The sequence below is a fragment of the Cyprinus carpio genome, chromosome B3 (assembly GCF_018340385.1).
Source record: "Cyprinus carpio isolate SPL01 chromosome B3, ASM1834038v1, whole genome shotgun sequence".
Taxonomy (NCBI): Eukaryota; Metazoa; Chordata; class Actinopteri; order Cypriniformes; family Cyprinidae; genus Cyprinus; species Cyprinus carpio.
In genome coordinates this window covers 30,667,173-30,681,134 of record NC_056599.1, presented here as the reverse complement: position 1 = coordinate 30,681,134, position 13,962 = coordinate 30,667,173, and the positions used below count along the sequence as shown (strand labels likewise).

The 13,962-nt window shown below is 36.4% G+C and overlaps 2 protein-coding genes across 2 annotated transcripts in view; one reads left to right on the top strand and one right to left on the bottom strand.

Annotated features, from left to right (window-relative positions):
* ppp1r9ba (protein phosphatase 1, regulatory subunit 9Ba) overlaps window positions 1-7,024 on the top strand; it is a 44,329-nt gene extending 37,305 nt beyond the window's left edge. Inside the window, exons 7-11 of the mRNA XM_042720748.1 lie at window positions 1,615-1,758; window positions 2,738-2,791; window positions 2,921-3,150; window positions 3,327-3,421; window positions 4,259-7,024. Coding sequence (XP_042576682.1) covers window positions 1,615-1,758; window positions 2,738-2,791; window positions 2,921-3,150; window positions 3,327-3,421; window positions 4,259-4,314 — 579 coding nt within the window. The 3' untranslated portion in view covers window positions 4,315-7,024. The remainder of the gene's footprint in view (window positions 1-1,614; window positions 1,759-2,737; window positions 2,792-2,920; window positions 3,151-3,326; window positions 3,422-4,258) is intronic.
* Window positions 7,025-7,862: 838 nt separating this feature from the next.
* Window positions 7,863-13,962, bottom strand: part of rapgefl1 (Rap guanine nucleotide exchange factor (GEF)-like 1) — a 39,210-nt gene continuing 33,110 nt past the window's right edge. Inside the window, exon 15 of the mRNA XM_042720747.1 lies at window positions 7,863-9,919. Coding sequence (XP_042576681.1) covers window positions 9,795-9,919 — 125 coding nt within the window. The 3' untranslated portion in view covers window positions 7,863-9,794. The remainder of the gene's footprint in view (window positions 9,920-13,962) is intronic.

The window sequence follows — 13,962 nt, the reverse complement described above, 5'->3', positions numbered from 1 at the left end:
ATGATAGATTATTAAAGTGATTTTGGTTGCATGCAGTGAAAGACAGGATGTCAGCATTTCTTCACAGAGACTCAATTTCAGAATCATAAAATCACAATAAATAGCTATTTTAAAGCACTGCATTGCTTTAACACGTTCATTCTGTACATCCTGTAACTGTCTCATAACTGTCCTCCACACCTGCCCACATTGCCATGGCGTGAGGGGAATTGATTAATAATTCAGATGTTGAAGATTCACAGTTCTCGCAGTCGGTATTCTTGGAGATCTTGGGTGTGAAAGTAAGGGAAGGATACCATGGCAGTGCGTCTCGCATCTAGATTTGCCAGCTCAGTGCCCTCTCAGCGCGTTCTCCTCCACAACTCTGAGCTCACATCAGTCTGATGTTGTCTTAACGTTTGACAGTTTGTCACCCACATGGTGGAGTTCAGACCGACGCAGGGACTTGGGCAGACAGAATGACTCACTGAGATAGAAAAATACATTTGTAAATAGAGAGGCCCCTCTCCTCTCTGATATATGTAAGGACATTAATACTTTTATTTACTAGTGACAGATTAAATTGATCAAAAGTGACAGTAAAGACATCTATAATGTTAAAAGATTTCTATTTCAAATACATGTCCTTTTGAACTTTATATTTACCAAGATGCATGTAAGAAATTATTTCTTTTAATAATCAACATATTAGAACGATTTCTGAAGGATCATGTGACTGATAACTGGAGTGATGATGCTGAAAATTCAGCTTTTAAAACACAGGAATAAATTAAATATTTTAAAATATAATAAAATGTAAAAGTTATTTTAAAATGTTTTAATATTTCACAATCTTGCGGTCTTATTGCAAAGGTCATTATTAACAAGAAATCGATTCTCTGAAGGAATCAAGATTCACCAGCGATTCTCTCGTGACGTGTATCATTAACTGTGGCTGTTCGCCTGATAAGAGTTTACACTGCGTTCACTCATCCAGACAGGAAGTCATTGTGTGGGAGTTTGTCCCAACCTGCAGGGGAAGTGCATTGTTAAAAGGATGTTTGTGATAGTGGTGTATTTGCAGTGACTCTTAGGGAGTGTTGGGTGTACGACGGCCTTTTGAGGTCAGAGTAATTGCAGTTTTAGGATGTGCTTTATTTCAGATGTGTTGGGACATGCTTTCATGAGGGTGTTGCTCAGAAATTCCCAAGAGACTTTGTATGTTTGTTTACGGTCCAAGATATTCTCAACAGCTCTCAAATCATTTCAGATGTGGCACACCAGTGTATCACATGGTTGCAGTTCTTTCAGTTGGCTTTTATCTGCCTTTGCTTCATCTTCCTGCAGCTGCAGAGTCAATTCAAAATGGTGGTTGGCCAGTCACAGGTTTTTTTTTTTTTACAATGTCCTGGCATGCGTTTTTTCCCTTGATCCAATTGGTTTCTGCCTAGCTTAACTCTGACATCTAGTGGTTAATGTTACTTACACACTGATCTGAAACCAATACATACCCAAAGTCATTTCAGTCAAGAAACCTTATCAAACGCCTTTAGCTTCAAAATCCATAAATTGATTAAAGTCAGATATACAAATCTCAAATGCTAATTTCTTCCTCAATTTCTTGTCCGTGTTCAGACGGGTGAATATGCCACCGATGAAGAAGAAGAGATGAGCCCCATGTTTCCTAATGCCATCGAGGTGTTTGACCTGGCAGAGAATGAAGACATGCTCTCTCCTGTGGAGATGGACCCAGAGAAACTTGCACACAAGTTTAAGGAGGTCAGTGGGACACACAAGAAAACTTGTAAAGCTGGCCACACATAAACACATTACCATAAAAAAATATTCAAACCTGTTCATGTTGGCTTTACTTACTTTGATTTGCATGTTTGAAATGAACTGGGAATGCACTGATAATAAACCAATAGCGACAATACCAATAGCTGATCATTTTATTTATATTAGAATTAATAGCTATGATAGTTTTTAGCTGTTTATTTTACACTTAAGCTCCAATATAAAAGTGCTGATCTTATATCAATGATTATTTATTTATTTGTTTGTTTGTTTGTTTGATTATCGGAGTACATTTCACAAGAAAATACTATTTCAGTTTTTCAACTTTAGAATTGCTTGATTAATTAAACGTGATACTTTCTTTTTCTGCACTGTAGGTATTATAAATCTGCTGGTTTTTTTTTTTTTGTTAATGTAAAAAATAAAATCATCTGCCCTATATCTCAGGAATTATATGATACAGTGCAGAATTTTAATTAAATTCACATTCAAAATGTTATGAACAGATTGAAAGATAGATCGTCATTTGGTGTTTGAAAAAGAAGCATAGTATGTGTGTGTGTGTGTGTGTGTGTGTGTGTGTGTGTGTGTGTGTGTGTGTGTGTATATATATATATATATATATATTATATATATATATATATATATATATATATATACTATATATTATATATATATATATATTAGATTAGATTTATATACACATATATACATACTATATACTATATTTAAAAAATAATATACTGTTTGAATTGAAAAATAAAAGGCCTGAAATGATCTGCTTCCAGTATTGAAATAATAATAATAATAATAATAATTATGGTCCCTAAAATTAAGTCTTAAAAGTCCCAGAATAAATTAGAATATAATTTACATTTCATTCGAATTGGTTTGTAGATGTTTATCTGTATGTATGCACTCAATAATCAAGAAAAATGCACATCCATCTCTGTGTCTCCAGCTCCAGATAAAACATGCTGTGACCCAGGCTGAGATCCAGCAGCTCAAGAGGAAGGTATGACCTCTTGTGCATGTCATTTTCTTTGCTTGCTTTAAATTTAAGGTTTCAGAATAACAAACATTTGTAAGAGATCTTTAAACAACCTTTATTTACCCTTGTGACAATCTGTCCGTCTCTCTCTAGCTGGCTCACGCTGAGCAGGATAAGCTGCGCTGGCGGATGGAGAGGGCTCAGCTGGAGCAGACGGTGAGAGAGAATAAGGAGCGGATGGAGAAGTTGGAGGGCTATTGGATGGAGGCTCAGAGCTTGTGTCAAGCGGTGGATGAGCACCTGAAAGAGACGCAGTCGCAGTACCAGGCGCTGGAGCGCAAGTACAGCAAAGCCAAACGCCTCATCAAAGAGTACCAGCAGAAGTGAGTGCAGGGGATATTAACAAGTCCAGACTCAATATAATGACTTAAATCAGGATCACAAAACAAAATAGGCATGTTCGAGGGGTTTGTGATTGAAGGAATTAGATAAAACTCCTTCATGTGACCTAGTGAAAGGGTTTAAACCATGTTGTGCATATGTGTGTGTCTTAATGCAGAGAGATTGAGTATTTGAAGAAGGAGACGGCCCAGCGCAGAACACAAGAGGAGTCAGAGGCCAGCCACAAGGTGGAGACAGAAAACCTCCAGGAGATTTGGAAACCAGAAACCACAGAAACAATAAACTCATATTGCCCTCACACACTCACACAATTTAAAAAAACACAAAAACACCGATACACCTTTTCCTTGGTTGCCGCTGACTACATTAACACTAATTTTTTAACAAACATCAAAAAAAAAACAAAATAAAAATAAAAAACACCATAAAAACATTTTTCAAAACACATCAAATACCCATCAAAAAAAAATCTTAAAATAAACACCACAAAAAATACTAGTTTTATCACCCCCAATTGTGTCACGATTCATTTAACATCTCAACTGATTTGAATCGTTTTATATTTGTATTGTTTTGCCGGCTCGGGGTTCATCCTTACATCATTACACACTGTGTGAATGCAAATACTAGTTTTATGTTATGTGTATTAGTGGTAGATTCTTTTATTTTTATTTAAATCTTTAAACAGACAGGCGCCTACTTACATATCGAGCTTTTTGTCTATGCATAATCCATCGAGATCCCTCAGATCTTCAGATCAGAGGTTGTTGACTGTTCCTACGGCAAGAATAAAACTGAGAATCGATCTGGCTTTTTCAGTAGTTGTACCAAAACTGTGGAACAGCCTCAAGTGTTCAAACACTTTCTGATCTTAAATCTAAAGCCCCGTTCCCACTGCAGGAACTTGGGACTTTGGGCCGGTACTCGGTGTGTTTCCACCACCGGAACCAGGATCTAAATAAAGTTCCGGGTAAAAAATTGCCCCTGCTGGTGAAGTAGTATCATAGACTGTATAAAAACAAGGACGTAGTGTCCGTGACGTCACCCGTAGGTTAATATTAAGTGTAACTGACCCTCTGTTTCCATCTCAGATTACAGACTTGGAGTCAAAGGTTGGTGCTCTGAAGAGCTTGGAGCCGTCGTAAGCCTTCCTCTGTGGAACTGAGGGAGAGAATGACAGAAACGCCTTGAACTCCGCCCACTCTACCCTCCGACCACATTTTCCCTCCATGGCCTGAAGAGCCTGATGAACTACAGGAAACATGCCGAGGGGATGTTACCGGGGACAGAGAGGGGACAAAACACACTGTACCAGACGCCTGAGGGACGTCTAGCCATCAGGAGGCCCTTTTTATAGTCATTTAGTCATGTTCTCCATTTCTTTTTAAGCGCCCTTAAAGGTATTATGAGCCTCTCTGCTCTCGGCAGGAATGTAGAACCTCTTCGTTAATAAACGTTCACTCACTTGCTTGCAGGAGAAGAGCGAAACGGTTTCCGGACAAAGACGGCACGGATGCCCACACGCACCCTTAATAAGTGTAGGATCGGAGCGAGAGCCGGCCTGTATAGCAGTGACTGACAAGAGGACTGTTTGTATATATTCTGGCATATATTTAAATATTAAAACCGCTTAAGCAATGTGCAGGGGGGAGGAGAAAGGGCTTTTTTACTTTTCACATCTAGGCAAATCATACAGTGAAAATGATCCATTTTTGCATGGCAAAAGATACGTTTTTTTTTAGGACAAAATTGGAAAACAGGGTGTGAAAAATGTAGAGTTAGTAGAGTTAGCATTCAGGGGCTTCTCATGTCTGCTTTCTTTGTAAAAGACGTGTTAATGGAAGTAGAATGAATAGGGGTGTATGGGTGATGTTTCTTCATTAGGAGAAGCACCACGTTGTGCTTTGACTCCAGTGCTTGTGGTTAGTTGGTGCAGTGCTCGTGTGCCTCGGTCAACCCTCTGTGACGTGACAGAGTAAGACTTCTGCATCAGTCAGAAATATGGCCTTGTTTTATTGCTCCCCAAAACCTTTCACCAGCCCTCTTTGTTTAAGCAGACTGTGTTTACTCCTCCAGGCCACAGTAAGTGCACTCAGATTGCACTACATCCTAAAGTTTTCCTCTTAAGTCCTCCTCTGTCTGATTGATTGAGTATTATCATTCCATATACTAAGATGTGGAATCTCCTTTTAGTTGGTTTGTGGTGTTATAAGCCACCTTTGTCTTCGTTATGTTGTCTTAAATGTGTTAAATGCGTCTTTTTTTGTGCTCCTGGGAAAACTGGAATTCTGACACAGAAATTTGGAAAAGGAATTTGAGACTTCAATTATATGTCACCTTTATCAACTCAGATCCACAGATGGTCTCAAGTTAGCATGTTAGAGACACTGAGCCTCATTCATAGGACACCAGCAGAATTTAGCGGTGAAATATTCGTAAAACCACTCACCATTCACACAGAACAGAACGCCTTCTGTGTGAACGGCCCCCAGTCTGTGGAGCGCAGATTATTTTCTTTAGTTAAATCTGATAGTTGTGTCCTGTTCTCACCGTTGGGTCTCTTACATCAACCATATTAATGAAAGAGAATCAAGTTGTTTTTTCACATGTCAAAAAAACTCTTATTCCTGGCTCAGTATTGAAAACCTTAGAGTATTGGAGTTCCCATTTCCCTCCCTAGTGTTGTTCAGCTTTTTACAAACTGTTCTCATTTTGCGTGCTCATTTTCGGTTTTACATTGGATAAAAGGTTGATGAAGCAACAGGGTAACACTGAGATTCAACCGATGCTGCAGAGTTTCGTGAAATGATGCTAGGAACATAATAGGAATCTTAAAATCATTACTATTCTGCAGCTAACCTATTTTGAATGTCAATCATCCTAAACCGCAATTAGACTGAGTTTATGTCTGACTTTCATTGTCATAGTCACCTAAAATCATTTTTCAAGCACGCGAGAACAAGCTCTGACTGGAAACGATTTTCTCGCTCCATTAATTATGGGACTATTATCTCAGTTTAATTCTTTGACTCTTTAACCCTACAAACTAAGGAAGCCCACTGAGTTAACAAGGACCTTATTAGCAAAGATATTCGAACATAACGGTCATATTTGCTGTGTATAGTTGTGTTTACTGTGAGCCTCTGTTTGCTGAAATGTAATGTGCTGACTAGTACTCAACCACCTTGTGTACGGATGTCCAGAGGTGGCACGGTTGAAACATGGAAACGTTCATTTCATATTCCTGTGCGTCACACTGTAGAAACGAGCAAACTGGGTTTTTATGGAGGTAACGGACACTTTGAATCTTTTAAACGCTTTTAAATTTCACATTTTAGCTTAGCTTAGCTTAGCTGCTGCCTTTAATGAAATGAATTTGCTTCCATGTACAGGAAAGAGGTCTGTGTGTTTCTCCTCACTTGCTGGTGTAATAGTTAGTTCCTCTTTATTTTTGGTGTCCTACAGTGTATTTTAAATCTAATAATAAAATGAGTACAAAATAACATGTTTAAAGAACGTTACAGTGTCGTTAAACAAGCAGCAGTTTGCTTGGATCTATATTGGAGGGGAAAAAGTGTCTACAAATGCCACAATTTGTAATTTGATTGCCAAAATTATGACATTAGCGCATTTGTCTGACACCTAACATAAAGCAGGAACAGATTTTATAGTTGTTTTATGAACTCGGCTCCATTTCCTCTGTAGGCTACTCTTTAGTTCCTTTTTTAACCCTGCCGTGTACATTGCTACAACATGAACCAGAGGAAGATATTCTCCATTTGAAGTAAACATCATCATGTTCAATAATTGCATAATTGCTGTCATAATAAATGCAGAAATGCGCTAAGTTTGAAATGGTCTTTTTTTGTTTTGTTTTGAAAGTTGATGTGCAAGTTGGTTTACAATGCTGAACAAAGTTTTGTTAAGTTCAAATTAGTGCTGTCAAACAATTAATCGCATCCAAAATAAAAGTTTTGTTTACATAATATATGTGTGCGTACTGTGTATATTATGTATATATAAATATAAACACATGCATGTATATATTTAAGAAAAATATGTTGTTTATATATTAAATATATTTATATAAAATATAATATGAATATATAAATGTAAATATTTAAAAAATACATACTGTATGTGTGTGTTTATATATACACAGTACACACATATATAATGGAAACAAAAACTTTTATTTTGGATGCGATTAATCGCAATTAATCATTTGAAAGCACTAATTAAAAATGTATTGTATATTATAGTACCTAGCTATATGGATATATTGAAACATTCTTTTTCTATACTTCACACAAAAAAAAAAAAAAATTGTCAACAGCACAAAAACAATGCCGAAAACTAAATATATTTTTATTATTTGTTAAATGGATCCAAGCTACTCCACTATATGTTAAGAAAAAGATGGCCTTCGTTGTAATTTTAAAGAAATCCGTCATTCTTCAGATTTGATTGTTTTCAAAGAATAACCCGATTTGAAAGGTTCGTGTGTGATTTTGGAATAATCTGACTGCAGCAGATTCAAATATTACAGTCAGAGCAAGTCACAGTTTTAGTAATAACCAATAACTTTTGAGAATCATAATTTTAAAATCTTTAGCTAGAAAGGTTTTTGGTTTTAAGAAAAAAAGGAAAAAAAACGTGCACATACACACTTAGTGAGGCAGAACGTCTGGAGTGCTCATCACAAGAGGCTTTATTTTAGATGCATCTTTGACTCATGTCAAGAAAAGGGGGCGGGGCAATATTACATGCCCCGCCCTCCATGTCTTTCACTGGACATGTCTGAGATTCAGATAATCGCACTGTAAACACGGACTTCTGTACAAAACCAAAAAAACAACAAGAGAATACCCGCTTTTAAAAAGATCAAATAAAAACAAATGAGAAACTTTGACCAAATAAAAACAGCAAAATCCAACTAAACCACCTACATGCTGTACAATTCATCCATTGCAGACAGAAAAACTATGCAACCAAAACAGAGGATATGTACAGGTCATCTGTAATGGATAAGAAATGATATCAAACAGAAACGACAAAAAACAGCGAATATGCTATACAATTCTTTCATCGCAAACCACAGACTCTGTCTGGGCCGTCGCCTTTTAAACTGTACACGTACATTTATTTTCTTAGATTTACAAAACAAATATTCTTCTTGAGAGTCCATCTCATAGGTCTTACATAAAATAGAGTCATATTCATATTTATTTTTGCTATTTACATGAAGTATGTACAGTGCAGCCTTACAGGCCGTCCTTTGTATGACCTCAGGAGGAGATCCTGAGAGAGTCCAATTCAAGACAAGTCATCCCGTACAGAGCCCGTTTTCAGCTTGGGTGCAAATAAACACTTTTCCAGTCAGGAGAATTCACTTCCCACCAGGCCCTTTCAACAAAACACAAAGGGCAAACTGAAAACAAGTGCTTGACCAAGTAAAGCTCAAGCTGAAATGAAGCTGGGCCATCAGCGACAACTGATGTTAACGCTGTGTTACATTGAAGAAGTGGTTCTGTTCAAAAAAAGAAGAAAAAAAAAAAAAAAGATAAAATACTGCATTTGGTCTATTATTATTATTATTTTTTTGGTCCATTACTAATCTTTAATAAATTAACAGCAAAGTTAAATTTGGCTTCTACACTACAAAAAATAATTAGCAATATTTTTGTCTTGTTCTTCTATCTAAACATCATTAAAACAAGATAAAGTTTATTAAATAATATATTAATATTCCTAATCTGAATAAAGTTTAAGGCTTGTTTTCTATATTTTGTTTTTACTCTACCATTTCTTGTTTTAAGCATAAATCTAACAAAATGTTTTGTATATTTAATATTTAACATATTTCTTAAATATATTACATTACATTTTAAATATTAAATGTATTATTACTTTTATGTAATTTTGTTTCAAGAAAAAAAAGAGAAAAAAAAAACAAGACAGAAATATTGCCATAAATAGATTTTCTGCAGTAAACAAGTTGTGTAGTTTAACATCCAGTTAAAGTGAATTTCTTCTGTATTATTATGACTTCATCATTGAACTATAGAATATCCTGTACGTTGGAGCTGGTCTTGGATTCGGGACTCATTTTTGATGGCTGGGGATCCATATCGTTCAGAACACTAACATCTAATGCACAGGGCTGCAGTAAGTGCCAGTGTTGGCAGGGGAGGAGGGAAGACCACAGGTCAGATTGTCTCATGTATTTTAGGGTCATGAATGGCCAAAATGCAGTCTGTGTTTCTGAAGGATGACTAGTTGTACAGATTAAGCTTTTTCCGGTTTGGTTCAGTTCAACTGATGGCAGTGCAATCAGGACAGGTTTCCCTTCAGTCGTGAACAGTGAAAAAAACAAGTAGAAAAGAATCCAGACCACTATGCGTGGTCTTAATTAACACTGACACAGAATAAGCCACTATAAACACAATTCACACCATTTTCGTGAAGAAATTTCATGGTTCGATGATACGGAGGCGGAGCCTGAGATGATTGACAGCCCAGCTGGGTTGATCTGTGACAATGGAGAATGAAGGGTTGGGTGTGTGGGTTTATTGGCGGGAACTAGAGGTTTTGTAGATATGGCTTGTAGGTTCGCTTGGTCCCTTCACATGTCTTTTGGCTCCAGCTTGCTGGACATCTCAAAAAGCAGGTTCTGATTGTCGATGACCTGCAGCTGCCGCACATACGCTTTCGTCTGGAGGTGAGAAGGGGACGGCTCAGCCTCCATCACTGTGAGAAAGACAGAAAGAGAAAAAGAAATCAATTAATGGCACTGAATGAAAGAAATCCAAAGAAACACAGGTTACACAATCTGACATGGAATCTGAGGGTGCAAAAAAAAATATTGAGAAATATTGAGAAAATCACCTTTAAAGTTGTCCAAATGAAGTTCTTAGCAATGCATATTACTAATAAAAAATTAAGGTTTGATATATTTATGGTAAGAATTTTACAATTGAAGTCATGTTGTACATGTTTGAAATGAGGGGAGCAGATGACAGAATTGTAACTCTTTATAAGTATTACATTGACAGCATCCTCCAACTACTGTAACTACTGTAAACTGCAGATGAGTCAAAGTGTAGTGATGTGTTGATTGAGGTAATACTGAGGCTGACCACATGGTGGCGTGGTAGAGCTGGGATACCACTCATGTCCAGCTGACCTGACTTTACACACACACACACAGCATCTGTTGCTAAGCCACACTTTTCAAAAAGAAAGTGAGTAGAAAAAAACTCCAAGAAGAGAGCAAGAGAGAGGAGGAGGAGGAAGGAAAACAGCTCTTTCAGTAGCTATGAATAGCTGCACATTGTCCTCTCTGATCTCAAGAAAAAAAAAAACACACTCCGCCTCTGCATCAGATTCAGCTGTCACTCAAGTTATAGCGAGACAGATGCTACTGCAAACCTGTGCTGCTAAAATCATTATTTCAAAAATATCCATTCCAAATAAATGCTGTGCTTTAGCATTTTCTGTTCATTTAAAAAAAAAAAAATGCATCAAGGTTTCCAGCTCTTTTCAACAGTGATAAAAAATGTTTCTTGAGCAGCAAATCAGTATGTTAGAATGATTTCTGAAGGATCATGTGACGCTGAAGACTGGAGTAATGATGCTGAAAATTCAGCTTTGCTATTTTAAATTGTGAAAACTTTTCAGAATATTACTATTTTAGTCATATTACTATTTTACTGTATTTTTGCAGCCTTATGAGAGTTTTCTCTCAAAAACATTTTTTTAAAAAATCAAATCGACCCCAAACTTTAAACCATAGTGTGCATTCATCTTGTGTTGAGGATGTTTTGTAACAAAACCAGACAAAGATATTGATTAACAAAGATTACTTTTGCAATACTCTCATATCTCAGTCATGTTTCATTTATGCAACTTTTTCTCAGATATTTCCTAAAATAGCCTAGAATCACAAAAACCAAATGTGGACAGCAGATCCCAGATCATTCAATCAGAGACAATTTTATAAAGAATTTCAGGCTGGCTTGGGACCGTTTGCATGAGCGTCTCATTAACGTCTTGGAGCAGCACTGGAAACTGAATTCATTTCCTCTGTGATTTTTCTTTTCTAGCGATAAGAGATCATCTGCAGCCTCCTTCCTTTGCCGCTTTGACAGCAGGAGCGCATTAGAGACAATTACGGAGTCTCACATCCGAGCAGCTCCCCCAAAGTTCAGAGAAATGGGAGGCATGTCAGGGAAATGGAGTTCTGCATGCTCTTACAAATGTCACTGGCTGCAATGTGTCTTTTGAAATTGATGCCCTCTGGCCTCGACACATCACCAGATGAGCCTCGGCCACTGAAATGTGTATAGAAATGTCATTGCAAATGGGATCCGGTTCCGTGGGCAACAGATGGAGCGTCACGCTACACCAGCATGAATCGAACAACAAACATTCAACATAAATATTAGTGTATTTTCATGTGCAATGATAAAGACGACGGATGACGGTTTGGGGTTTATCTAAATTCGATTCTTTGCCGAGCATAAAGAAAAACGGATTGTTCTAAAAAAGGCCACTTCTACGCACCAGACTGAAAAAGTGCTGTGCGCTTGGCTGGGCATCAATCCCTCTAATGGAAATAGATGAGGGCAATCCACTCAGGTAGATGAGGAAAATGAGCCCTGATCATTACAGCCCTCATTCAGAGCCACAGACAGGAAAATAAGTGGCCTGACGCACGAGACCTGCTGATCGACTAACTGGAGACACAGCACAGCAGCTACACAAGACAAGAAACCAATCATACTAAAATAATAGCCCAAAGGGGTTATTTTCTTAGTGATTCATACTAAAAAAATGAGGCTGACTCAGTTCTAGTGCTGCTAAAATATGGTGGAATATTAACAAAGCCCATTTAAAGGGATAGTTCACCCAAAAATGAAAATTCTGTCATTTACTCACCCTCATGTCGTTGCAAACCTGTATGAGTTGCTTTCTTATGTTGAACATAAAATAAGATTTTGAAGATTTCTGGTAATCAAACAGTTAGTTGTTCCCATTGACTTCCATAGTATTTATTTTCCTACCATGGAAGTTAATGAAAACCAACAAGATTTTTGGGTGAACTATCCCTTTAAGGTAAGTTGCTACAGAGAAACACCTCTTATGGTAATAAATATAAATTGTATGATAATACCAATAATATGGTGGGTAATAAATACACTTTCATTCAAAAGTTCGAGGTCAGTAAGATTTTTTTACATTTTTGAAAGTCGAAAGTCTCTTATTCTCACCAAGGCTGCATTACTTTAATTAAAAATAAAGTAAAACTCTAATGCTATACAAGTTGTTTTCTATTTCAGCTTATTTTAACATTTTAATTCATCACTGTAATGACAAATTTTAGGTGTTCAGGGTCACATGATCCTTCAGAGTGAATTCTAATATGCTGATTTAGTGCTAAATAAACATTTCTTATTACCAATAATTATATTTTTAATATTGTTGTGGAAACAGTGATACATTTTTCTTTCGTTTCCAGAATATTCAAGATTCTTTGATGAATAAAAACAGCATTTTTAAAAACAATACTGTTTGTAACCATGTACTGTAATCATCTACTATTAACAATGTAAAAATGCAATTTTTATCAATTCAATGCACCCTTGTTGGATTAAAGTATTAATTTCCTTATAAATACATAACCTTACTGTCCCAAAACTGTTAACTGTTACATAGTGTATAAAAGCACAGCTCCTATATATACACACACACGAATGGGAAGCAAAATCATGAAAATGTAAAAGGTATCATACATAATTTTTTTTCCACCTCAAATCTGTATTTTAAGGCTGGCAAGAATACCCATCTAAAAAGGTAATTGCCATACTGAGAGTTATGATTTTTCTATTTAGATTTTTTACTTTCTCCTGTCAGTTTGTCCATTGAGTTATAATACGTTTTTTAAGGAACTAAAAAAAAAGGATAGATTATGGACAGATGGCTGTCATGATTTTTTATTTTTTTTTATTATTCACTACTGTTATAAAAATTCAACCACTGATGAAAACCTTTTATAAAAAAAGTGTTGATCCAAAAATCTCTAATTTTAAATAATAAATCGTATATTGTGTACCACTTGATGATCGCTGAAATGGAGGTTTTAAATGATCATGATAAAATTATGCATGACAACCTCAAAACAAACAGCTGCATGGAGAGGAAGGAAATCATTTCTGCAGGGTGTGATGGTGCAGACGCTGATGATGCAGAAGACAAACGGAAGGCTGTGTGGGTGCGAGCACGACTATTCTACCTCACCGAACGTCACGGTTACCATGGAAGCCATGTTTTGTTTGTTTGATTGAGATTTGAATCTAGGGAGTCAAGATTCCAAAGCGGTGAAACCCCAAAAATAATTACAAAACAGAAACTGATATTTAGCTAATCTAAGCTACAAAAAAAAATAAAAAATAAAAAAAACACCATCACAAAAAGACACCTCGTCCATATTTTCAACACCCAATTACAGCATCAAGACCAACAGAGTGCATTACTGCCCATCCATTTTTCAGCAGCGTTGGTTCAGAAGTATTTTTTCAAATCATTGTTTCCATGGGGACTTTAACAAAGTCTTAGTTAAAGCATTATGAACAGCTATGAGGTGAATCACAACATTGCAAACTTTTATTTGACAAATCTGATAAAAAGACAAAAGGTACAAGAACTACAATCCCATGAAGCATTGTGAATGACATAACTGAATTAAAAATGTTGGTGAAATATAAAACTATTCAGTGAAATCTGTTGATTTT